This window comes from Bos indicus x Bos taurus, chromosome 3 (assembly GCF_003369695.1).
Source record: "Bos indicus x Bos taurus breed Angus x Brahman F1 hybrid chromosome 3, Bos_hybrid_MaternalHap_v2.0, whole genome shotgun sequence".
In the NCBI taxonomy this organism is placed as follows: Eukaryota; Metazoa; Chordata; class Mammalia; order Artiodactyla; family Bovidae; genus Bos; species Bos indicus x Bos taurus.
In genome coordinates, this window is record NC_040078.1 from 110,412,929 (window position 1) to 110,439,501 (window position 26,573).

General features: G+C 49.4%; 1 protein-coding gene across 3 annotated transcripts in view; it reads left to right on the forward strand.

Moving 5' to 3' along the window:
• Positions 1-24,572, forward strand: part of KIAA0319L (KIAA0319 like) — a 97,116-nt gene extending 72,544 nt beyond the window's left edge. For 2 of the 3 annotated variants that reach the window (XM_027537861.1, XM_027537860.1), the window contains exons 10-21: positions 968-1,196; positions 2,887-3,010; positions 3,750-3,882; positions 5,696-5,844; positions 6,912-7,063; positions 7,420-7,558; positions 9,067-9,226; positions 14,471-14,613; positions 15,449-15,571; positions 16,258-16,348; positions 17,413-17,504; positions 23,323-24,572. In XM_027537861.1, the coding sequence (XP_027393662.1) occupies positions 968-1,196; positions 2,887-3,010; positions 3,750-3,882; positions 5,696-5,844; positions 6,912-7,063; positions 7,420-7,558; positions 9,067-9,226; positions 14,471-14,613; positions 15,449-15,571; positions 16,258-16,348; positions 17,413-17,504; positions 23,323-23,510 (1,723 nt within the window). In that variant the 3' untranslated portion in view covers positions 23,511-24,572. Of the gene's footprint in view, positions 1-967; positions 1,197-2,886; positions 3,011-3,749; positions 3,883-5,695; positions 5,845-6,911; positions 7,064-7,419; positions 7,559-9,066; positions 9,227-14,470; positions 14,614-15,448; positions 15,572-16,257; positions 16,349-17,412; positions 17,505-23,322 lie in introns of those variants that run through there. The other variant, XM_027537862.1, reaches the window with a different exon arrangement.
• The last annotated feature ends 2,001 nt before the right edge of the window (positions 24,573-26,573 follow it).

The following is a 26,573-nucleotide window of genomic DNA, read 5'->3' on the forward strand; positions in this document are numbered from 1 at the left end:
AGGAGCCCAAACCTCCTTGCTTGCTTATGCTCACATTTTGAGGTGGCAAGAGAAGCTTTAGGCTGTTCAGCTGGAAGGCATCATTTAGGTAAAAGCCTGCTCTTATAAATGAACATTTTTTTTTTCTCTTGCAAATTCTCTTTCACACTGGCACAAACTGTGGGACTGTTGCGTAGGAGATTCATTTCCATCTCAGGCTCCTGTCTTACTGGAGCCAGCCTTCCCGGTCCATCCTAGAGGCTGTCTGCCCAGGAAGTCCATTCTCGCGCTGTGTACACAGCCAAAACAGGATGATGGGAGGAGAGCCTGCTGTAGTCAGAGCTTGCTTTATTTAGTGTAGCATCTTTGAACCTCAAAGGGATAGGGGCTGGAAATTACTGCTTCTTAAGACTTGGTCTGGGCTTTGGAGTCAGAGCACTGGGCTTGTACCTTGACTCACTATTTAGCTCTGGGCAGGTTTCTTAACCTCTTAAAGACTTGTATAATTGTGAAATTGATGATACCTCTTTCTGTATGGTTGTTGGGAGGGCCAGATCAGACAATGCTCGTAAAGGTCCCAGCCACAGATACATGTAGGCAGCAGAGTGAAACAGTGTAGAGATATATTGTCTAGATTTAGATCCTGACTCCACTACTGTCAAGCTTTCAAGCTTGGGCAAGCTTCACCTCTTTCTGCCTTGGTCTCCTCATGTGTATAGGGGTGAAATAAGGACAGTACTTTATAGAGCTGTTGTGAGGATTAAGTGAGATACAAAGTGCTTAGAACAGTGCCTGCCACACAATAAGCCCTCAGTCAGTGTCAGCTTCTAGCGTTATCCTAACTCTCCAAAAAGAGTGGGTTAGAATTGACTGCCACCTGGTAACCCTGCCACATTGCTGGTTTTTAGCCCTGAGTTCTAGTTCTTCTGTGTTTATTCCTCTCTCTTTAAGCCCATCCCCGACGGTACTTCTCTCTCTGTCCTGACAGCTTGACTGTAGTAGACTCTGATGGAGCTACCAACTCTACCACTGCACGCCTGACTGTGAACAAGGCTGTGGACTACCCCCCTGTGGCCAATGCAGGCCCCAACCAAGTGATCACTCTACCCCAGAACTCCATCACCCTCTTCGGGAACCAGAGCACTGATGATCATGGCATCACCAGCTATGAGTGGTCGCTCAGCCCAAACAGCAAGGGGAAGGTGATGGAGATGCAGGTAGGAAGGAAGAGCACCTGTCTTTTCTTGCCCAGGGAAATTAGAGCTGCTGGACTGGGTCACCCATCCAAGGCTTATTTTTCTCCATCTTAATAACGAAAGTCAGATTAGTACATAGAACATTGATTTTTTTTTTTTTTCTTTAAAAAAGGTTACAGGGCCTTCAGTTAACCCATTAGCAAAAACTTTTATCTTAAATATTTAGTATTAGAGGAAAAGACTGATAGCTTTTCTTGGATAATTTCAGGGAGTCAGATTCTTTAAAAACTGCAAGGGTACAAAACTTCTTTTTTTTTTAATCAAATTTTTTTTGGCATATAGTTGCTTAACAATGTTGGGTTAGTTTCTGCTGAAGAGTGCACATCTTTAAAGTGAAAGCGAAAGTAAAAGTCACTCAGTCGTGTCCAACTCTTTGCGACCCCATGGACTATATACAGTCTACAGAATTCTCCAGGCCAGAATGCTGGAGTGGTTAGCCTTCCCCTTCTCCAGGGGATCTTCCCAACCCAGGGATCGAACCCAGGTTTGTGTGCAGGTCACACTGCACGCCTGCAGTGTGGGAGACCTGGGTTCGATCTCTGGATTGCTAAGTTCCCCTGGAGGAGGGCATGGCAACCCACTCCAATATTCTTGCTTGGACAGTTCCCATGGATAGAGGAGCCTGGTGGCCTACAGCCCGTGGGGTCGCAAAGACACGACTGAGCGACTAAGCACGGCACAGCACATCTTAGTGAGCTCTATTAAAAACTGGAGTAGATTGCCAGACTGGATGGTGAGCATCTTCTCTCTGAACATATTGAAGAAGAGACTAGGTCAGTCAACAGGCAGGTAACTAAGTGAAGAAAAGTGGGTGGGGCTGTGGCACACTGGACAGCATGAGCCCCAACTGAAGGGCTCAGCAGCCCCTCAAGTTCGACTGGTTGCTGCCACTTTGGAGTATGGTCCCAGTGTTGTCAGATCCTCCAGCTTTTCAAGAGAAGACAAGTCTAGACTTTTATAAGAAATTTTCCAACTTTTAAGACCCAAAGACCAAATAAAATGCTTGCAAGCTGGATTCAGCCCAGAGGCTGCTAGGTTTCGCCTACTGTTTTAGAAGTTCCTGCGTTGGCAGTTGGCTCTAACTTATCTGTAATATCCCTTCTGACACTCAGGAGTCTTATGTTTTCGTATTTGAGGCATGAGTTAAAGCTCACATTTCATCCGGCTTTAGTTTAAGTATTATATGAGGTTTCTCTGCTGTCACAGAATCTGTTCAGACCTATAAGGGGACAGCACAGCATTACAACAGAGTTGTTGCTGCCATGTTTTATTGATGCAGCTTTGTTAAGCATCACACTTTGTTAGAACATTGTTTTTTAAATTGTGTTGTTTTGTTATATGTTCATGGTCTTCTTTTTGGCTTGAGTCATAGAAATGGATCTTGGTTATCTCTGCACATTTTCCTGTACTCCCTTCCCTCGTGAGCACTCTAACTTTATTTGAAACTGTTGCTGTGTCAGAGGTTTATTCCCTTGAAGGGTCAAGCCTTTTAAACAAGATGTTCCATAGTGTCTGGTTGAGTATTCACTAATTGGGAGGTGGTGGCCCAGTACCAACCTAGGTTTAAAACTGGGTAGATGATGTAGACCAGAGAAGGACTTACTGTATGATATGATTTTGAGAGTCCACTTCTCTGTATGTGTTCATTCAGGGGGTTAGAACACCGACCCTGCAGCTCTCCGCCATGCAAGAAGGAGACTATACTTACCAACTCACAGTGACTGATACAGTAGGGCAGCAGGCCACCGCTCAAGTGACTGTTATTGTGCAGCCTGGTAAGTCTGACCTTGCGGCAGGCTCTTCTGTTGGCTGGTCCTTTGACCCTTGGGTGAGAAGAGGGCTTGGGTTCTGAGCTGTATGAGGGTACAAATGGGAATTATCAATCTACCACCCCCCTGGCAACTTCGACTGTCTGTTCCCCTGGTGCCTCCTTCAGAGGTACAGAGACAGAGCATTTCACAGCCTCATTTGTGCCCTTGATCTTGGCTGGTTACTGTGCCTTCAGTGGGAGTTAGCAGATGGTGTCTGTCATCCCAAATTCTACCATATCCTTTTTTTTTTTCCTTTGACCCACCTTGCAATTTGGAGGATCTCAGTTCCTCGACCAGGGATTGAACCCAGGCCACAGCAGTGAAATCCTAACAGACCTAGACCACTGGGGAACTCCTCCTACCGTGTCCTTTAAGGGCTAGCTTAAAGCCCCCTTCCTCAAGAAAGCCCTGCCTTATCCCTCAGGCCCTTTCATTTCAACTCCTGTAGCCTTATACTTCAAATTTAGCATGACCCTGTAACTTCATTATGTTCTGCCATGTTCTTTCAGAGTTGTTTTATACGTTTTGGTCTTACATTCTTCATCGTGACCTCCCTGACCATACCCTTACCTCCCACAGTATCTGAAAGTTCTGTGGGTGGAGAGGCAGAGGCCTTGAGGCTTCCAGAACATATGTCCCAGTTGGTTCCTCTGTTCTCCCAGCTGGACTGCCTGCTTTTGACCTCCAAGTCTCTGTCTTCTAGAAAACAACAAGCCTCCACAGGCAGATGCAGGCCCAGATAAAGAGCTGACTCTTCCCGTGGATAGCACAACCCTGGATGGCAGCAAAAGCTCTGATGACCAGAAAATTATCTCTTATCTTTGGGAAAAAACACAGTGAGTACTAACACGAAACCCTTGTGTTGGCAAAGGCACCAGGCCTTTGAAGAGCTCGGTTTTACTTGCCTTTAGGAGTTTACTTTCTTATTAGCTTATCCAAGGGGGATTACTGAGAAAGAAATGTTTGCAGTCCCAAACTTCAACTCTAAGAAAATGATATAATTTTTATAAGAAAGAAAGAGAACGCTTACCATCAACTGTCCCCAGGTAGTACTTTGTGGTTCTGGTGCTTTTACAGGTACAATCCGTCTGCTGAAATGCATAGTTTAATTACACTTGAGAGGCAGGATGGAAGGGGTAATGGAGCAGAAAAGTACCGTTGCTCAAAATTAACAGGGGAAGGCTGGCAGGGGGGATAGGGCAGAGCAGCTATTAAGGAGAATTGAAAATTCATCTATAAAATGAAAGCATTAGTCTGTTATTGTTTCCTTGAAGACACCGGTTACCACTTAAGTTAGCCAGAGGCCAAAAGCAGTAACTAAAATACTACTAATTAAATTGGAATTTCCTAATCAAACCATTCCTGGTTCTCAGTTTCTTTCATTTCCTTTAAGTCATAATAAATGGAACTCAGATTATATGCAGGATCCCACAGGAAGCAAAATAATTCCAAGAAAGAGTTAAAAGCATTCTCAGTTTCCAAAGATAGCAGCCAAAGGAGAGACTGGGTTTTTTGGTTTTGGTTTTGACTGGGATGTTAGAGATGGGTGGGTAAGGCCTGTAATTTGACTTGCAGAGCACTTGACTTATGATTGGTGAGTTGGAGTCTAGAAATTATTTTGCTTAGCTTTTGTTGTCTAGAAATTATTTTGCTTAGCTTTTGTTGTCTAGAAATTATTTTGCTTAGCTTTTATTTCTTTCTTTTAGAGAACCTAATTTTCCTCAACCTAGCATGTTTTAATTATAACTGTCTGTTGAAGACACAGCAGATAAACCATTTATTTGAGTTTTATTGGTGTTCACAGCAGAAGTAATGCTTAGCATGTCTTCTTGGAGGAGAATCTGTTTTAAGAGGGGCGGCTGGAGTCAGGGTTATACATTTAAAACAAGAGCAAAACCCTGAGAGAGTGCGGATTTCTCTGGCTGTCCCTCGGTGGTAAGGAACGCTCTAAGGCGTTTTGGCCCTTGAACAGAAGGGCTGTCTGCCGTATGTAGTGTTGTGTCTGTTTGTTGGTGCAGAGCTCACTCCCCTGCTGCAGGCTCCTTGTGAGGCCACCGGGGACAAGGAAGATACGGTTGTTCTGGGTCCTCTGTGGCCCCTGTCTAGGAGCGGGAGGGAGTTTTGCTTATGCAGCTGCTGTGCTAAGAAGAGGATGGTTTTTCCCTGAGTGCTGTCTGCAGCCTTGGCCTGTTTCCTCTCCCTGACTTTTCAGCAGGAGGGAATTTGGCATGTGATTAAGAAATGCATTTTGCTTCTTTGCTGGCAAGAGCTGAACCAACTACTGGGCCAGAAATGCTTTTCAGAAACATGACTCTTAAATCATTCTTTTGATCAGAGACCTGCTCAGAGCACTTTCTTCCTTTTGCAAACTGGAGCAGCACAAAGTTTGGATGTTCTCGAAGCTCTCATAAAGGATAAGGCTAAATGTGTCTGAAAGCAGGTGAATGGAATTTTCTGATCAGCAGGTAGCTTGTATTTTTGGGGCCAGATGACACTCTGTCCAAATGGAATATTTTTAAACATGCCCTCTTGAGGTGAAGGAAACAGTAGTTCATGTCTTAGCTGAGGCAGTAATTCTCTGCTCCTGCTGAGTCGGGGACAGGAGAAGTAGACAGGTGCAACTCCTCCCTCTGGTTTCTCTTTGTCTAGGGGACCTGACGGGGTACAGCTCGAGAATGCTAACAGCAGTGTCGCCACTGTGACCGGGCTGCAAGTGGGAACCTACGTGTTCACCCTGACCGTCAAAGATGAGAGGAACCTGCAAAGCCAGAGCTCTGTGAATGTCATTGTCAAAGAAGGTATATCTTGCCGCCTTGGGTTGGTACAGCTGCCTCTGGGTCAGATAAGTAAAGAATCCATCATCTCTTGTTTGTTTGAAGAATTGATTAGAGACAGAGGGTAGAGAAGAAAGTTAGGGGTAAGGGCAGCTGTTATTTGCTTTTCTAAAACAGTCTTTGATTGGGTGGCTTTTAAGGTAAATTTTAGCTCCTTGTTTTCCCTCCCTCCCTTCTTCCCTCCTCAGTTGAATAGGAAGAGAATTAAGGTTTTTTCCCTTTGCATTTTTATTTTCTCTCTGCTGCTATGTCCCTGGGTCTCTGTAACTCTCCTGCTAGCTACAGTGACACCTGCTGTCCAACCTTAGAATGACCGTCCTGTGCTATTGCTTCCTGTGCTCCTCCTAGGAGCCTGCACTCTGAGGCCAGCTTAACAGGAGTGGCTCAGCCTTGCTCTGGTTTGCAGGCATGGTGATCAGTGATGGTCTTGGGAGAGGCCTGTAAGCTGATAGTAGGAAAAACTACCAGGGGTGCAGATGGCCCCCCAGTGCAGTCCTCTGAGCTCAGTGAATAGGGAGCACACTCTGGTAAACAAAGCTGCAGGTAGGGCCCCGGGTGAGGAAAGTGTCTCTCTCCTTTTCCTCTATTAAAGTGCTAAGGAAGGAGTCAAAAAAAGATGTTCAGAGAATAACATTTTAAGCTGCATTTTGAAGATAATATGTAGTATCAGCTGATGAAACCTGAACTTCAGGGCTTTAACCACTTTAGGCCTTTGTTTCCAATCACCTTATGTCACCAGAGCAGAGAAATGGATCCCTTCCAGGGGGGCTGCTGTGAGGATTTAGGAAGAAACTGCACTTGTGCCCTCTGCTGTGCAGTCGGGGAACATTTCTCTGGGTGGGACTGGAGTCACAGCCCCTGAGGCACTGGTGGTGGTAACTCTACACTGTTAATTGCTGGCCTGGATAAGCACTTGAAACAGTTCTTCAGTTAGGATGTTTTTGGTGTTTAATTTCCTCACAAGCACCATGAAGAAGCATTTCTTTTTTTTCTGAATCATACATTTTTTTCAATGGTTTCTCTTTGTTTAGAAATGAACAAAGCACCTGTAGCCAAGATAGCTGGGAATGTGGTAATTACCTTGCCCACGGACACAGCAGAGCTGGACGGCTCCAAGTCCTCAGATGACAAGGGAATAGTCAGCTACCTCTGGACTCGAGATGAGGGGAGCCCAGCCGCAGGGGTAAGTGTGCCAGGAGGTGGAGAGCTACACAGGTCGGTCAGGTGGTGAGATGGGGAGAGGAGGCTGAGTCAAGCACTCCAGGACCTGTTTTAACCAAGTGGTCTCTTGTGTCAAACCTGAATTGTTCTGAAATCCAGGAAGATTAAATGGCTTGCCTAGGGTCACCCCTCAAGCTTGTGTGGAAGAGAACATGATTCTGTTCTCTGATCCTCATCACTGTGGGTTGTGATGCCATCACAGAGCAGGAACTCAAAGCCATCTGCCCAGAGGGGGTTTAGCTATGACAGAGGCAGCTAACTCCCGTGAAAGGAGTGTGGCTTTGCTCTGCAACATTGCCGTGTCGTTCCACCCCACAGGAGGTGTTAAATCGCTCTGATCACCACCCTGTCCTCTTTCTCTCCAACCTGGTCGAGGGAACCTACACGTTTCACCTGAAGGTGACTGACGCGAAGGGTGAGAGTGATGTAGACCGGACCACGGTGGAGGTGAAACCTGGTGAGTTCATTTAGTGAGGAGCCAGAGTGGAATTGCTGGATCAGCCCAGCAGCGCCTGGGTCCTGAGACCCTTCCCCCAGCATGGACAGAGCCAGATGGCATATCCAGCTTTAAACAATCTAGAATCCCCAAGCTAAGAACTCTGTAGAGACTCTCTGTTCCAGCAAGACCTCTCCTACGCACACAGAAATATGGACCTCCCCCTACTTAACTCAGATGGAGAAACAGAAACTCAGAGAGGGCAGGGCTTGCTCAGCTTCACACAGCCGTTGTGTCAGAGCCAGGCCTTTGGGCCCCTGTGCCAGCACTTTATCCTCTATGTGTGACTGATGACAGAGGGCTCAGGGTGCTTTGGGAATCTGAGCACAGGAATAACTTGAGTCATGATGTCTCATCAGCACCCAGCTGCAGAAAACAATTTATTTTTGTAAGTTGAGCCTCAGGCTTTATCTGACAACCCCCAGGGAAGGTAAAGTAACTGGTGTCCTTTACATTTTTCAGATTTGCAGAAATAAAATTTCTTTCTTAAATAGAACCATGTTTTTGTTTTGTTTCAAGGCTAATTTGGTATTAGGGAGGAAATGAGTACAGGGTGGGATAGAGTGTTATAAATTCCTGAGCATCTGATGAGAAGGTATAAACTTTCAACCTACTCTTTATTAGGATTAAGGCCAAGCTTATGTACAGATGTCTTAGAAGGGAAGGGATCTTGGCAGGTCTTCAGTCCTTGCCCTGCCTCTCTGAAGGACAACAGCCAGGACACTGTGAAGTCTCCTCTGTGTTTAAAATCACATCACAGATAGTCTCTAATTATGTCAGTGATACATCAGGACAGACACATGGTGCATCAAGTATGTGAAGAAGGTATTCTGAATAGTCACTTTGAACTTCCACATATAGAACAGTCTTTAGGACATAATCAAAAGTAAGACATAATGGTCTTACAGTTCTAGAGTTGTGAAAACATTGTCCGGCTGTGATGTTGTTTTAAGGAAATCCTTGTTTCTTGGCTGCCTGGATTTCCTTTGTGTTTATGGTTTTCAAACCTGTAGGGCAGGTGCATTCCCATTGGTAAGATTGTTGGCATGGAAAATTTCCCTCCCATTGTTGCATACAAAGTACAGCAGTCACTGAAAATCAGACTGGATCAGGAGAGATTGCTGGACACCCACCACTTGGTGTGGATAGTTCAGGAAAGCCAGTTGGGCAGAGACTTTTAGAACAAACGTTGAAGTGCTTTTCTTTTCCCCACTTCCTTCACTAAACCCCATTGATTTGCACTGGGCCCCAGCACATGTGTGGTATTTCTCAGGTTAGTGGAGAGACCAGGAATGCTTCAGGACGAAGCAATGGGGAGTTCACCATGGGGCCTTTCCATTTTGAAAGAGGTCACTTGCATTTCTGAATGCTCTCACCACATTCTCTCCTGGGCCAGAGCGCAGGCACAGTGGCTGGTCTGTGTTAACTCTCCTGCTTCTAAAGCCATGACTGATCCACGTGCTTTCCAGATCCCAGGAAAAACAGCCTGGTGGAGCTCATCTTGGATGTCAACGTCAGTCAGCTAACTGAGAGGCTGAAGGGGATGTTCATCCGCCAGATTGGGGTCCTCCTGGGGGTGCTGGACTCCGACATCATTGTGCAAAAGATTCAGCCGTACACGGAGCAGAGGTAGCTGGGCATGAATGGGGGGAGACGAGGAAAGACCAGGGGTCCCTGGGCTTCTTGACTGAGCTGATAAAGTAGCGTGGGTAGATAGAGAAGAGTGGGCCCTCTGACCAGGAACCACTCATGGTGTTCATTTCTTTAACGAAGAAGAAATGTACTCTTTTAGGACAGGTCATGTGCTCTGTGCTAGATACTGCAGCAGATCCCAAGGTCAGAAGACGGCCATGATGTTTGACGACTGTGTTCTAGGAGGGAGATGACCAAGTAAATACGTAACATCAATACGCAGTGGCTTTGACAGAAGGCCAGTTGGAAGCAGATAGGGTAGGGGGTCCCCAGAAGAAGAGAATCAGGCTTTTCTTACCTTAAGCCATTTTTGGCCTAAGCCATTTTGTGATCTAAACCTGGCTACAGTGCTTGCCCTTGAGGTCTCACTAATTAATGATCTTAAGGGAAGAAAGAATGCAGGAACGGGGAGTTCCCTGGTGGCCTAGTGGTTAGGATTCTAGGCTTTCACTCCCATGGCCCAGGTTCAACCCCTGGTTGGGGAACTGAGATCCCACAAGTCCTGCAGTGTGACCAAAGCAAAAAAAGAATTCAGGACCCAGTGATTCTTCTCAGGTAAGAGAAGTAACAATACCAAAAATAATAAATCAGTTGTAAAGACTCCCAGTTCTGTTCCAGTGGTAAAGATAGCCTGAAACCCTCATCCACCAGATCAACTGGAACCTGAGAAAAGATATTGACCTTTTCTGAGCCTCATAATTTCAGTCAGCCAAAGCTTGGACTCTGTTGACCTATGTCCCAATTCTGTGCTGAATTCTCTGCTCAAGCCCCTTCATGAATGTGTATGCCCCCTTAGCGTAAAACTTCCCCAGTTTTGCCATCTAGGGAGACACTGCTTTGGGAAAGATCCCCAGTGTTCTCCTCACTTGCCACAAGTGATAGATTCTCCTTCTTCTCACCTTTGGCTTGGTTGTGTCTTTTGGCTCAATACCACCTAGAGGAGAACCCAGTTTTGGGGTAACGCTATCATGGAGGCACAGGCAAGGGGGTGATTATTTTTTCAGGAGAATTAGGATTGAGGTAGTTCAAAGATTTTCCAGAAGTAAAACTGACACTGATCAAGCATAGAAGGACAAGGAGGAAATTCAGCACAGGGGAACAGCATGAACAATATTCCCGTGATGTTAACGTAGAGTTTGCTCTGGAAGAAGCCCATGGGTTCAGAGCACTTACCCGGCCCTAGGATATGGTGGACGGTAGGCTGGCTCTGTAGACTCAGGACAGTCATAAGCAGGCCAGGCAGGGCAGTTTGAATAGTTTGGGTGGGAGGACTCAGAAGTTAGTTTTGTATGTGAAGTTTTTGTTTATTTTTGAAACAAGGATATTAGTTCTTTTTTTTTTTTTTTTAAGGGAGGTTGGTAGTGTGGAGGCTAAAACTAAAATAGGAAGAGACCAAAGGCTTGTAGACAAATCAGGAAGCTTTTGGATTAGTCTAGGAAAAGGGTGCTAACACCGAATGAGGTAGTAGTTGTGGAAATGGCAGAAGATATGAGGAAATTAAAAGAATGTCATAGTAAATCAATAGGACTTGGTGACCCTTTTGGAATGAAACTGAGTGAACTGTCAAATATGAGAATTTTCGTTTGTGTGCCTGGATAGATGGTGGGCGCTGAGATTAGGGATACAGAGGGAACCAGTTTCAAAGAAAAGATAATGAGTTCAGTTTTGACCGTTGAATTTGGGGTGTCTTGGGCTTCCCTGGTAGCTCAGATGGTAAAGAATCTTGCCTGCAATGCAGGAGACCTGGGTTCAATCCCTGGGTTGGGAAGATCCCCTGGAGAAGGGAATGGTTACCCACTCTAGTACTCTTGCTTGGGAAATCCCATGGACAGAGGAGCCTGGTGGGCTACAGTCCATGGCATTGCAAAGAGTTGGACATGATTGAGTGACTAAAAGCACTTCACGTGGCTTACATAGGGAGATGCTTCATCAGGTAGTAGAACGCATAGGTTGGAACCTGAGGTGGAAGGAAAGGCCAAAGATCAGGAGTCACTGTACAGGCGGCGTTAAAGCCATAATTGATGAGTCACACTGGGAGAGTGTCAAGAGGGTTGAGGACAGAGCTCTGGAGAACATCAGTATTCAAGAGGAAGGCAAAGAAAGAAGGGCCAGCAAAGGAAACTAAGAAACAGCAGCCAGAGAAGTGGGAGGAGAGCCAGATGGAAGCCGCCTGCTGGGAGTTAAGAGATGGGCTGGCAGTGAGGGGGTGGGCTGCCAAGGGATTCAGGTGCTTACAGGGACAGGTGTGGCAAGCACGCAAAACAGGCTTCTGAGTTTGTGATTAGTGGCTCATCAGAACTCTAGTGAGATCATTTCACTTAGATGCTGGGAGCAAAGCTTTTCATGGTTTGAGAATACAGAGATGGTATAATGCCTCTTTGAAAAGGCTGGTGTTGAAAACAATATGGGAAACAAGCTCAAAAGAACACCTTTTAAAGATAGGAAATACCTGAACATTTTTATAGACCGAGGGAAAGACGTAGAAGAGAAGTAGATGGTGGAGATTGGGGCAGTGGTTAGAAACAGAGGTAGTTCTGGGGGACTGGCTGTGGACAGAGCAGGAGCACCACTTCCTCTGGAGATGGGAGGAGAGGAGGGAAGATGTGCTCTTTCAGGTGAATTTAGAAGCAGAGAAGGACAGCATTTGAAAGGGTGAGTACAAACACCCAGTTTCTCTAGTACCAACATCCCGTTTCTCTGAAGCTGGAGGTAAGGCCGTCTGCTTCGAGGAGGTAAGCGTGAGCTGGACAGTCTGAGGAAAGTGGTGAAGGTTGAGAACACCCACTCCAGGAAAGGATGTTGAGACCCCAATGCTGGCTTTGAGCAGTATTGGGGTCTCACCCAAGGTTAGACAGGAAGTGAGAGTGGCGATTCCAGCTGCACAGTAGTAACACTAAGAGCTTTTATGAACATACCATTACCCAAGCCTCACCCCCACAGATGATGGTTCAGTTGGTCTGGAGTAAGGTCTGGGCACCTAAATTTTAAAAAAACCCCAGATGAATCTAATACGCAGTCAGGGTTCACTGGATTGGAGACAGCATGATGATGAGGACTTTATTTTTAAGCTCTGCTTAGCACCTGGGAATAGGAATAGGAAGTTGGCTGCTGGGATCAATCAAGCTGGTGGGAATTGGCTGGGACACAGCAGTGGCGAGGCTGCAGTGAGAGTGCGGGTGAGAGCGTTGTGGAAGGGGTTGCTTGCAGACTTGTGTCACTGAATCTGAGGCACAAGGAAGAGAGAAGCATCTGGGTTTCTGGTTTGGCCTTGATGGGCTTTGCTGAGGAATTCAGGAGGAGGATATGATTGGAAGGAGAGAGTGTTATTACGACGGGAAAGAGCATGGGCCTCTCACCAGGCAGCCTGGCCTCTGTCAGTGGCAGCTTTGTGACAGTGGGCAGGTGACTGTATCTCTCCAAACTCATCCTTCACCTGTAAAAATTCTAGCAGCCATTTTGAAGGCTTGGTGAAGATTACATAAGATAATGTGTGTGTAGTCCCTAATACATAATGAGTTAATTAATGATTATTATCAGTCTGTTTTGAACCATGTTGGGTTTGAGATGTCTGTGGTAGATCTGGTGTAGATACTCTAGCAAGCATTTGTAGGTATAGATTTGGTCACTCAAGAGGGACATGGGGAGAGGAGATAAAGCTTTGAGGGTTATTTGTATATAGACAAAAATGGAAACTATAAGTGTGAATTATTAGGTAACTAGGAGAAAATATGAGAAATGACCACATCTTTTTTAGATTAATTTTTATTGGGGTATAGTTCCTGTACAGCGTTGTGTTAGTCTCCGCTGTGCAGCCAAGTGAATCAATTATACACAAACCTATATCCGCTCTTTTTTTTTTAATGAATTCATTTTTAATTTGAGGATAATTGTTTTACAATATTGTGTTGGTTTTTGCCATACATCAACGTGAATCAGCCGTAGGCATACAGATGCCCTTCCCTCTTGCGCCTCCCTCCCACCTCCCACCTCATCCCACCCCTCTAGGCAGTCACAGTCCACTCTTTTTTAGATTTCCTTCCTGTTTAGGTCACCAGAGAGCATTGAGTGGAGTTCCCTTGCTATACAGTAGGTTCTCGTTAGTTATCTATTTTACATGCAGTACGAGAAATGACCACAAATCTTATGGAAAAGATTTGTTTCTTGATTCTGGAGTTTATAATACCCCATTTTTAGCCTTACTACACAGTGAACTTTTAAAAGTCTTTTAGGAAAGGACTTCCCAAACTTTCATGTCAGTCCACACATAGAAGATGATACTGTTTCTATGATACTTTGAGATACACACACAGTTGGGATAAACAGACAGTTATACTAAATGAAGCTGGTCCAGGCCCTCTGGGATACCTGGGTCCCACCCAGCCCCTGTGTGCAGTGGGAATCCTTACTGGGGGCGCACCTATGAACCCAGTGGTTGGGAGAGTTCAGTTATGAGACTAATATGGAATCACAAAGCAGGCTGCCAAAAATGGAGGCCAAGGCCTAGTGAACAGATTCCATGCCACCCAGAAGTGAGCTCAAACATTTTCTGCCTTGGACAGAAGTTGACAGGCAGAAAGTAAACAGATCTGGACAGAGAATAACATAATCTTGTACCAGCCACACCATTGTGCCAGCCTTTTCTTATTGCTGCCACGGTAGTTATCATTTTGGCCATGTTTTGGCCTGCGGACGATGCTCTGATGCCGTGCAGCAGTTTACATTTTAGAAAACACTGTGCTTTGTCTTATAGATGATATAGGCACAAACCCAACATCACTATGCTCTTAGCTGTTAAAAGGCTGACAGCAGAATGTACCCAAAACTAAATCCCTGTGTTTCTGACCTCTGGTTACCTTTTGGAATAGGTCTTGTTAATTAGGGCAGCTTAGGGCTTTTCTAAAAGCCTAGGCTTTGGAGTCAGGCATATCAGGGTTGGGATCTGGCTCTGCCATAATTAACTGTGTGACCTTGGGCAAGCTACTTAACCCCTCTGAGCCCCAGTGTTGTCCTCTGTAACATGGAGATGGTGCTGGGCAGCCCCTCTCTCACTGACTTGCTGTGGGAGAATGTGTGTAGTACTTCGCACAGTGTCTGGCACATACAGAAGGTACTTAGCAAATGGTAGCTACTGCTATCCATTTGACAGCTTCAGCTCATTCATACTGTTGCATGTCTCCGCAGCACCAAGATGGTATTTTTTGTTCAGAATGAGCCTCCTCACCAGATCTTCAAAGGCCATGAGGTGGCAGCAATGCTCAAGAGTGAGCTGCAGAAGCAGAAGGCAGACTTTCTGATATTCAGAGCCCTGGAGATCAGTACTGTCAGTGAGTAATTGTGGGGAGTTGGGAATGAGAGCCTGCCCAGTGCCCACAGCTCGCCTGTCATCCCTGCTGTCCTTGGGCTACATTTCTGGTTCTCTGGAAATAAGGAAATAATCGCTTTCTTCCACTACCATTATCATGGAAGAGTCCCAACTCATTGCAGAGCTTCTTCACCTGGGGTCCCTGGGCCCCTGAGACAGTGTTCAGAGGAGCTGTGAGTTCAAATGGGAAAAAAAATTTAATTACATCTTTGTTTTCATGAGCCTCTGACTGAAATTTACTCTTTTCCTCATTTACAAAGTACTGTAGTATTAGCAGAACATGTGACTTCAAGGCAATAGAAATTCAAATAGTTTTGTATCATACCAGTTGATGAAAAAACATTTTTATTCATCATTACTTCAAAATTATCACTGTTATAATCTTATGACTTAATATTTTAATAAAGACATATATTGTTATCTTCAAAGTTTTGTATTCTTAAATGCTTCAGAAACATGTTTAGTATAATTGCCTTCCTCTATAATACTATGTCTTTTATCTTGGCAATTAAGTTATTCTGAGAAGAAGGTCTGTGGGACATGAAAGATTAAGAACTGCTGATATGGAAAACAGCAAGTGAAAACAGTCTGGAGCCTTGCTGACTGCTCCAGTTGTATCCAGCCATGATGGTGATAAGGGCGTGGTGCCAGCTGTAAAGGCTTTTGGGGGCAGGTCTCAAGGACACGTCACCATAGACGTGGGTCTGGGGGTCCCATCCCGTCTTCATGGGCCCCGGAAGGTGGTCCTTCTCTGGCTCTGACTCCTGTAGACCTGCTCCCTCTCCTCCTACTTGCAGCGTGCCAGTTGAACTGCTCTGACCATGGCCACTGTGATTCATTCACCAAACGCTGTGTCTGTGACCCTTTTTGGATGGAGAATTTCATCAAGGTGCAGCTGAGGGATGGAGACAGCAACTGTGGTGAGTTTCCTGCTTTGACTGTGCCAGCTGGTTTGGCGTTGACTGTGGCTCTGAGTTGAGTGGGTGGGTGTTGGTGTTTCCAAGGCAGATGAGCAAGCGAGGAGAAGAACTTTGTGTATTTGATGTTTGCCGAGGACTTAATGCTTCCTTCCTCCGCACTTGCTCAAGGTTAGAGGAAAGCTCTGAGGCAGTGTTTGTGGTTTTCTCTTGTTGTTTGTTGGCCACGCCTCGGGGCTTGTTGGATCTTTGTTTCTTAGTTCCCTGACCAGGGACTGAACCCAGGCCCCAGCAGTGAAAGTGGCAAGTCCTAACCGCCAGGGAGCTCCCCTGACGCAGCTGTTTAAAACGAAACAAGCGTAAATGAGACCGGCCACAAAATGCAGATGAATCAGACCCGCCGTGCGGCCTCCTGTCCTTTCAGAGTGCCTGTGTGCTTCGCCCCAGGGAAGCCCGTAGATTTCCATTCCCCTCTTTTCCTCTTTTGAAGCTCATTACAGCCTGCCCCGCTGCTGCAGGGTCTCAGAGCCAAGCTCAGACTTCAGCTGCTTTTATCTCTAAGGTCTCATCTTCCCTGGGGAGCCCTGGGTCCGTTTTGTCCAGGGAGTGTTTCCTGCCCCCGCTGGGCAGCGCAGCCCTCCGTTCAGCCTCTCTCTCCAGCGCCCTTACTACTGTGTTTTTCTTGGCAGAGTGGAGCGTGTTATATGTTATCATTGCTTCCTTTCTCATTGTTGTTGCCTTGGGGATCCTGTCCTGGACTGTAATCTGTTGTTGTAAGAGGTAAGATGCACTTGCCCTGTAAATTTGTTCAGCCTTCTAATTACGTATTTGTTCATTAGAGAGGTATCTGGCACCGTCTACGTGGGGGCCCTGAGTCCTGGGATTTTTCTCTTACCATTACCATTACATGGCCCACCCACAGCATGCCCCAAAAAGGTGGTCTTACCGTCTGACGCTCCTGAGGGAGGGAGTGGCTGTCACTGCAGTGATTTGCAACCTGGAAAACATGGCTGTGGCTGAGTGGGCATGGGGAGGGCCTGGGGCATAGGCCTGGCTTACATCTGCCTCTAGGGTGTGTGAGCTTTTGTACTCCACACCTCAGCCTCACCACTGTTGCCGTGGAATCTTAATTTGTCTGCCTCCCCTTCGATTTGAGATTCATGTGCGTGCATGTTTTCTTGTAATTATAGACTTAGGTTAGCCGTGATTAAGTCTTTCAGGTTTTTTTCATCTAGTCTTCCTATCTCGTCTTAAAATATTTGAGAGAAATATTTATTGTGTTTCTCATTTTAGTAATAGGTATCACTTCTGTGTTTACTGTGTGCCAAGTATCATGATGACATTTTATAGGTAATATCTTTTTTAATAGGCATAAGAGCATTTTCTCAGGAAACTGATGTCATCCATCTAAGGATACAGTTAGTAAGTTGCAGAGCTGAAATGCAAGCTGCGACATAACCTCACAATAAAACTTAGCAAATTAAAAGAATTTTAGAAAATTCCCACCAGTCCAGGACAACCACCATTAACAACATTGCTAGTTTAAGCTTTCCTCCACCTTCCACCCTTCAGGGATAGGCGTTTCATTTTATTTACATTTTTAATCAATCTGTCCAAGATAACAATGTTTCCTTTACCCTTTCCCAAGTTGGTGAGGAATATTTGAATAACAAATCACAGTTGCTGCCTTTCCCAGCTGAGAAGTAAGGAGAAGCAGCTCTTCCCTTAAGCAGCATCCCGGGATCCGGGCTCCACGTGCAGAGTCTGGCTGTCACCTGTGGGTGGTGACCTGAGCCTCACACAGACCCTCTTTCCTGAGCAGAGACAGGGATTGTGTTTTTCAGGCAAAAAGGAAAACCGAAGAGGAAAAGCAAGTACAAGATCCTGGATGCCACGGATCAGGAAAGCCTAGAACTGAAGCCAACGTCCCGAGCAGGTATGTTGGGAACTGGGTGCTGGGGCCACCCCGTAGTAGATGAAGAGCCGCCACCATCACTCTTCCCTCCCAGGTGTGCTGCCAACAGCTCTTTGTGCTGGGAAAGCATCTTGTCCCCTCCCTGATGAGGACCAGGGGCTGCTTTGCCCTGTGGGGGCAGAACCTGCCTGTTGGACAAGTTCGGGCTCCAGGGCTCACTTCTCAGCTACCCTTTCCCTGTGCTGAGGGGGCTCAGCCTCTTGCTGTCCTTTGCCTGCTCATTCCCCTTAGGGTTGCTGCCTGGAGTTCAGCTTTTCAAACTGCCCCTGAGGTTGAGCTCAAGGACCTTGGTCTCTTTTTCCTGCTCAGTCTGTCCTTTCTGAGCAGACAGGGTGAGGCTGTGAAGAGGTCAAAGCCAGTGTCCGCCTGCTGGCTCTCTGCTCCAGCCAGCCTTCCCCTCCTGTCTTCTCCTCTCCCGTGTTTGTCAGGTAGATCTGCAGGCTCCGTGACTATCTCAGAGGCCATGGAGGGCTGCTCCCCTGCCGGCTCCAGGTGCGCTGGGCTCATCTGTCAGAGAATTTCCAGCTGCACAAGCACGGAGACAGCGTTTGGTGATGGGGTTAGGAGGCCCGGGGCAGGTGCAGGGCCCTCCTTCCTGTCTGAGCTCGGTCACTGGGGAGGTTCCCTTTTACCATGGAGGCCCCAGGATAGGCCTTGTCCCCTTATGGGAGCTGGACTCTGTGTAGAGCTGTTCCCAAACACTCTGAACGTAGACCTGATTGTTTTTGCAACATGTTTGTTTAACATCTCTCATACTTAAAGCTTGGTATTAGAAAGGCTGTCAGGGGACTGTGTAGCGTTCTCCGACGCAGGCTCTGCCCTCGGAATCTCAGTGTAGTGAGGGAGGAGAGACATGAGATGAAAATAAAGGCTCGTAGGCAGTCCAGGCTGTCGGCACCCAGGCAGCTCGGTTCGGGAGCACGGTGGGGCAGTGTCCAGAGATGGGGGCTGGCGAACCACAGAAGTACCGCCAGAGCGTCCCAGAGATCCTGAGGATGATGGCCAGAGGGGAAAAGGTTGCACAGCACCCTCGCCGAGGTCGCCAAGGCCGTGTCTGCTGCTGTGGCGAGGTCTCTACCCCGTGAGGTCCTCTGGGGACTTGTGGTCTGTTGGATAGTGGCCTTGGTGCGCCTGCGTCAGTGTGCTCTTCTGAGATCCTCCTCCTTGCTGATGTCTCTCTTTTCTAAACCAAATTCGTTGGTTCGTGTTTCTGTCCAGAAAGTACTTTCTCATCCAACCCTTAACCTGCCAGTTAAAAGTCACGCTCTTCCTTCTCCCGCGTGTTTGTTTTGGCATTTCTCTCACTGTATTATATCAGTTATCTTATTGTTTGTCCCTTTACTAGTCCATAATACGCTTGAAGAAGGTAGGGACTGTATCTTATTCATCTGTGCGTATGGATTAATACCACTGTGTACCAGGCCTAAGCCAGACGCTGGTTATATTATGGTGAACTCAATAGATGATGCTTTTGTGTAGCTTATATCACGCAGGCATTGAACAAACAAGTTCACAAATATACAGATGTGATAGTGGAAGGTATTTATAAAGAATAACATTAAAGTTGAGACCTCAGTGTCAACGAGAAGGAGAGTGGGGCTCATAGAGGCTCTGAGAAATAGGGTTGCAGGCCAAGCTGGTTGATTGAAGGCCCAGCTGCCAGAGGGAGCAGGGGGCATTTGCGGAAGATACGGTGAGTGTGGGGTGAGTGGCACAGGGCTGGACAGGTAAGCAGGGACGCTGCTGTGGGCTCCTTCTAGGAGCAGTCGGGAGAGTTACAGAGGTGTGAATGGCGCAGTTAGATTTATCTACGTTATAAAAAGACAACTGGCTGCCATGTGAAGGAATTGGAGAGGAAACTGGATAGAACACCCTCATGGTGGAAAGATTATGAGACAGAGAGCAAAGGCCAGATACACTTAAGGGGAAGACTTGCTGAGGTTCATGATATGTTTTCAGAGGGGTGTGAGAGAAAAGGAGACACAAAGGATGGTCCCCAAGCATCTTCTTTGAGCATCTGTGAATGAGAAAGACTGGAGAAGAAATGCAGGGGAAGGTTGTTTGGTTTAGAACAGTTGTGAATGGGGTTGAGAAAATGAGGCCAGAAGATGGGTGGGGATGAGTTTATGGGAATTTTTGAATGTCAGCTTAAGGATTGAGGCATTTTTTCTGGTGGTGACGAAAGTGCTGGCTTAGGAAAATTAGTTTTGTGCCATGTCATTCACTGAGGAGATTGTAGGTGGGAGCCAGCAAGGAGGTTTCTGTGAGGAGGGGATGATGATGCTTGAACAGCGTGGTGTCAGTGTCCCGGAGGGACAGGAAAGGGCCAGGCCGACTGCCAACCCGAGAGACAGACTTGACAGCACTGAGGCCAGAATTAGGACACTCGGTGCAGTTTCAGTAAGAGAAGAGGGAGATGGAGTGCAGCAGCACAGGACTGGGTAGGAATCTGCTATATACTGGAGACGGCCGGCACCGCTAGGGAGGGCCACATCCCTCAGTGGGGAGAGGGGTGAGGGTCCATAGAAGAGCACCAGGCGAGGAGCTGAGGAGAAGGAGAGGCGTCCCCAGAGAGCAGTCAGGAGCCGTGGGGAGAGGGATGAGGGTCCATAGGAAAGCGCCAGGCTGAGGAGCTGAGGAGGAGGAGGAGCGGCATCCCCAGAGAGCCATCAGGAGCCGTGAGGAGAGGGGTGAGGGTCCATAGGAAAGCGCCAGGCTGAGGAGCTGAGGAGGAGGAGGAGGAGGAGCGGCGTCCCCAGAGCGCGGTCAGATGAGAATTGGCGACGGTGATGGCAGTGACAGTGCTGGAGAGGTTTCTGGGCACCTGAAGAGCTGGAGTAGATGGCAAGCGGACAGATGGCTGAAGTGAAAGCGCAGTCTGTTTAGGAAGTAGGTAGGTGGTGAGGAAACGGAGGCCCTGAAGAGTTAAAAGTCCTTCCAGAAGCTGGGTAAAAATGAGCGGAGATTCAGGACTGTGTGGATGGGTTTTGGGAGCAGGTTTGCGGGCAGAGATGCAGAAGATGGAGGGGAGGTTTCTGAGGGGGACGGCGGGCATAGAGGACTTGAGATCCCTCTCCTAAGCAGGATGGGAGGACAGCTGGGAGGAAGAGGCAGTTTGGAAAGGCAGACTTGCGGGGAGAGGTGGGGGGACGCAGGTGGCCAGCCGCTCCCGGGTAACCCGGAGGCAAGGACAGACGAGGGTCGCAGGCCCTTCTCCCGGGGGCGGTGTCTAGCCGGGGAGGTGAGAGGCCCTTGGGTCTGGTGGATCCGACCAGGCCAGCAGGCCGGCTCTTGATCTGGGCTCTGCGGCTGGGGAGTGGTTGCAGGCCAGAACAGAGCCGCCAGTGGGATGCGGAGAGTGGCTTCAGGACCTAAAGGGGTGCGGTCTGGAATGGAAGTTGAGGTTGAGGAAGAGTCAGTCTGTGGAGCCTGACGTGTGTGGAAGTGAGCTGAAGTGGACACCGTGCCGGGGGCGCGGTGAGGCCGGAGGAGGAGTGATGGGACGGGAGGGGCCCCCGCCTGTGCCTGGGGCCCGGGCTCGGAGCCCAGCCGTGGGGCGTGCTTTGCAGTCAGCACCTGTGGGGTGGGGTGTGATTTGGTTTTGTTCTCCTGTTGAGTCTTTTCACAACTTTCTATTGCTTTTGGTCAAACCGTATAAAATTACCGATAATTTCACTTTTGACCTAGAAGACAGCAGTTTCCGGTGATTCAGTCTGATGTGTACAGAAAATGTGTTTCTTAAGTGATTGTGCCCGTGTGATCAGCCCCCCAGGAGCCCCAGCCCCCTGTGTGCTTCTCTGCGGCCCCTGCCCCCGCAGTTGGCGTCTGGTCGATGCTTCTCTGCAGCCCCTGCCCCCGCAGTTGATTGGCGTCTGGGAGTAGCTGATATGAACAGTCTTAGTGTGCACCTCCTTTCACTCAGCGTTGCGTTTAGGACACTCACGCGTGTCCTTAGGCAGAGCCACAGCGTGCTCATTCCCATTGCTGTATAATTCCCTTTGTAGGAACACATTTGTCAGGCATGCTGTTGGGCACTTTGGCTGCCCTGGGGGCTGCTGCTGTAAACCTTCTGGTCTGTGTCCTTTGGTGGACAGATGTATGGATTTCTGCAGGTGTAGACCTAGGAATGGAATTGCTGAGTCAGAGATGGGAGTGGTCAGCGCCTGTTGATAGTAGCAGTGTCTTCACTAGTATTGCTTAGTGGATGAATTCCACTCAGTTCCCCAAGCAGAGCAGAGCTCACTGGTCGTGAGAGGCCCCGCGGTGAGTGCTGTGTACTGCGGAGCCAGAAACCCATCTCCACCTCAGGCTCCTGTCCTCCATACCTATGGCCCAGAAGGGCTTTGAGGAAGAAGAGAAGCTTCGAGTGCTTGGGTGCTGGGGGCAGAAAGCCCCCAAAGAGATACTTCATCTATAGGGCAAAGCAGAAGTTGTGAGACCCTTCACCCTCCCTGGTCTTGGTTCTTAGGTCAGCACTGTCCCCACCACACTGGAAAAGCCTGCAAAGCTGCATTGTTCTCCGACCCTGCTTCTCTGCCATCCTGAGAGTCAGTGGAAGGTGTGACTGTCTGCAGTCATGTGTCAGAACTGTGCCCTGAGGTGGACAAGCTGCGTAAGCTTGCCTGCGCCCCAGAGCACACTGCACAGGCAGATGGCACACGGGCAGGATCTGCGGGCTTGAGGTTCCTGAGTGCCGGGCGTGGTCAGAGTCTCGAGGCCCTCATCATCCACAGCCTTACGGCCCGTCTGGCCAGGAATGGGCAGAGTGGCTGACGGTCGTCTCAGGAGCCTCTCTCAGTGTTTACTGGGGGTGGGACCGGGGGAGGGAGCGTGGTTGCTGGGGAGTGAGGGTTCAAACATGGCTCACCTGACTGGTCACCTTTTTAAGAAAGGAGGTAGGTTAGGTCCTGGGGGTGGACTGTGCCAGGCCCAGAGCACTGCCAAGCTGCATTCTCGATGCTGGCCACTCGTACTCCTAGTTCTGCCATCTCAGCCCGCATTTGCTTGGAGTGGTATTTGCACCAGCCAGAGGGCACCCGTCTTGCTGCTGGGTGGGGGTCCGCCCTGAAGTTATTACCCGACCTCGTGGTATGGTCTGGCCTCTGCAGCCTTAAGGACGAGTAGAGAACGTAACTGCAGTGACTTATAGAAGCTCAGGCATCTTTTCTGACCTCAGGTGTTTCTTACGGGTCCTTATTTGTGTGCTCTGACCAACTGATGCCTTGGGATAGTCCCTCCTCCAGTCCCTGCTTGGAGAGGCCTCTCCAAGCCACACGCCTGCTCTCCCACCGCTTGTTGCCACTCAGCGAAGCCAGAGTAAACGTCTGCGCAGAGCACGGTGGTGTCCTCAGCGCCAGCAGCTCTGCAGGTGCTGTCCATCCACGCTGAGCCAGGGTCCGCGAAGAAGCTCAGTCTCTAGAGTATCAGTGCCTGTTCCTTGTTTGCCTGCCTCCCACAGAACTCTGCCCTGTGCGTGAAGGGACATGATGAAACACCCCACATTTAGGAGAGAGAAAAGAGCATGTCATTGGGTGGACTAACCGAAGCTAATAGATGCTGGAGGCAGAGAATCTGCAGTGGACGCCGATCTGTGGGTCTGCAGAGTACTCCCTGAGGCTTCCCTGCTCTGTCTAGCCAGGCCTGGGAGGACTCGGGTAGCCTCCTGCCCACAGGAGAGGACTGTGACCGTCCCTGTCGCTCTGCTTCTCTTCGGGCTGGGATGGGGGGTGCAGGGTGCAGCTCCCGGCTCCTGACGCCCATATCCTTGACTCCCTCGCAGGCGTCAAACAGAAAGGCCCAGCGCTGAGCAGCAGCCTGATGCACTCGGAGTCCGAGCTGGACAGTGACGATGCCATCTTCACGTGGCCAGACCGAGAGAAGGGCAAGCTCCTGCACGGTCAGAACGGCTCTGTGCCCAACGGGCAGACCCCACTGAAGGTCCGGAGCCCCCGCGAGGAGATCTTGTAGCCGCCTGGTCTGTTTCCTCAGGGTGGGGATTGGCAGTGCCAGGGTCCAGAGCATCGCCAGGCTGCTTCTCCTACCTCCCGCATCGGAGGGCAGCTGTTCTCCCAGCCTCTGCTGGCCACTCCATCCCCAAACCCACAACCAGAGCCGCTGGTACTTGAATCCAGAGACATTCTCCAGGAACCCCTGAATGAAGCTGTGAACGAAGAGGTTTCCTCTTTAAACCCATCTGGTAGGTCCCTCAAAATGTCCTCACCTCAGGGCCTCCTTTTTTTTGCACCCCTCTCCTGTTCCAAGGGTGGACACCGCCAGCTCCTGGCTTCCTCTCCAGCTCCTTGTTGGCAGGACTGCTGCCGCCGGGGCACCTGCACAGCGAGGCCTGACTGCGTCCCCCACCCCGGGAACAAAAACAAGCACCGCCAGCTCCTGGCCGCAGAAGCCTGCCTGTGGGCATGTTCCTTGTTCTCTGCTTTGGGGTGGAGCGTGCCCTCTCTCTCGGCCCAGAGGACGTGGCGCCCCTCCTCACCCCCGACGGTGAGCTGGTAGTGCAGAAACAGTCTGCCGAGTAGGGGAGGGCTGGCTGCTTCCGGAAAGGAGAGGGGCCCAGGCTGCCACCCTCCTTCCTCCTGGCCACCCTGGCTGCTTCCTCCGTGCTCCCTGTGCCGAGGAGACAGCCACAGACAGACTGGACTGTGCGGTCTGAGAGCGCACGTGTGTGGCTGCCCCAGCACGGCCTCCTCCGTGCCTGTCTGTCCGAGTGTCTTCTCTCTGTCCCTGCATGTGTGGGGGTGTGTATGTGTTAAGAGTGCGTGTGCATCAGCACCTCCTAGGGCTCTTGGCTACTCACAAGGCAACCTTGACCTGGAAAGACTTTGAGCTTGGTGGAACAGACTCTGAATCCCTCTGGCCCTGTTCCTCAGCCGTGAGGAACCGGTCCCTCCGCTGTGACGTCTGGGTATTGAGGAATGGGAGCTTTGGGGACATGGCTTTTTAAAAGGAAACTTCTGGTTTATACTACTGCCCTACCGTCTGTCGTGAGATGATTAAACCTGCTGTTCAGTTGCGTGCCTGCCTGCTGGGTGTGCTGCTCTGTGCTCGGGGCCGGCCCGCACTCGGGGCCCAGCCCTGTGCGTCCCTGTGACGCCCCCGCCGGGCCAGTCAGGGCGTGGCATCTGCACGTGGCCGGCAGTGCCAGGCTTCTCCCTCAGTGGCGGCCTGGCCCCTGCGGGCCAGCTGCTCCTTTTGTCTTTCAGGACGGGAGTCGTCTGTTGTTTCTTCAGCCTTTTGTGAACACGGGATTGATACGTACACGCACACAACCCCCACGCGCTCCTGCCCCTGTCTCCACTCCGTGGACCAGCTGGGGACACACAGGGTCCCAACACCCAGGTGGGCCTTCAGGGGCCCTGGTCTTCCGCTTGGATTTCCGAAGTAGTAGGGCTTGGCCCCAGCCCCCAGGACAGTGCCGAGCTGGAGGGACTGCTTGGTGAGCTCGGCAGGTGGACGGAGGCTGCTGTCCAGTCTCGGACTCCAGGAAAGGGAGGAGAGAGAAGGACCAGGGAACTCTTTATCTCCCCAAGGCTCTGTGCACAGGTGAGGGTATTGGTGACCCCTGCTGAGGATACTGATTCTGTTTCTACAGAAGCAGAAACGAGGCATCTGAGAAGTAACTCAGCCCACACACTGTCCGTGAATGAATTGGAGCTGAAGCCCAGTGGAGGCTGTGCTTGGTCTAGAGCAGAATCACCCTTACAACACGGGCGGCTGGGCCCCACCACCGCATTTCTGACTGAGTGGGATTGAGGGGAAACGAGAATCTACCTTTCTAATGTGATCCCAGAGTGCTCCACTGCTCGTCTGGGGACCACACTTTGAGAACCACTGGTCTAGAATCTCACACTCTGGCGGGAAGAGGGGGCGGCAGCTGACCCGTCTTGAGCTAGGGTGAAGGAAGCCCGGAGGAGTGGGTGCTTGAATCTGCGGGGGGCGCTGGGGCTGGGATGTGCAGAGCCGACTACAGGAGCCGCTGGTGGGCAGGCGGTCAGGACTTGCTGAGGATGTTGTATTAAAAGAGCTTTGAGGGATTCACCAAAGAGCTACAGGACTTGAAAACTTACTGGCTTTTTCTGGTTTTCTTTGGGCCTCCTTGCTACATCTTATTTATTTCACCCATGGCTCATTGAAGGATATATTTTTATCTCTGTTTCAGAGATGAGTATAACAATTTATCATTCCCTACTCCTACCAAAAAAGGGAACAAAACTCAGAAACCCGTGCTGCTTCCCTGGCTTGGGGTCTTGCATTGAGAAGATTGCCATGCCCCTGTTCTTGCCTGACTCAAGAAAGAGGCAGAAATCCTCGGGCTGGCTTAGGGAGAGCGAGGCTACTTCCACCTAACCTGTCACCCCAAAGAAACCCTTCTGAAATAACTGAATTTCAGGAGCCTGGTAGCCCCTGCCTTGACCAAACTAAATACTCCTCCACCCTCAAAGACCTTCATCTTACATTTTCTATTTAGAATGGCCAGAAGGGAGGCCAGCAGAGGGCATCCTCGCGTTTCTCAAAGCCTGCAGGTGCTGTGTGTGGAGAGAATCCTTAGTCACTAGGAAGCGACACTCAGGAAAACCCTGCCGGGCTGGAAGGCTGTGGCGCTGGCCGGCCTTCTATGGGAGGAAAGTGGGGAGACTCCGGTTCTTCCAGCTTCCCTTCAGCCCATCTGCTCAGTGAAAGGAGCCAGAACAGGTGGTCACACACACCAAGAGTTGCTCTCTGAAGACAGATAAGTCTGGAAAGAAGTTGTATGCCATCAAGAGCCATGAGTCCTTGGGAAGGAGGGTTTGGGGAGCCTGGCTCAGGCCCGTGACTCCTCGGTGGAATTTGTGTTGCGGTTCAAGGGTCCCTGTTTAGCCTCTGGTCAAACCCATGCCACCACTGTAACCGCTTTCACCTACGTTCAGCCCCCAGTCTGTGGTTGGTGCTGATGGTGGCTACTTAATACCCAGTATCTCAGTACCAGAGCTGGGGCTGTCCACGCTCAGGCCTCCCACAAAGGCCCAGATGGGGTGT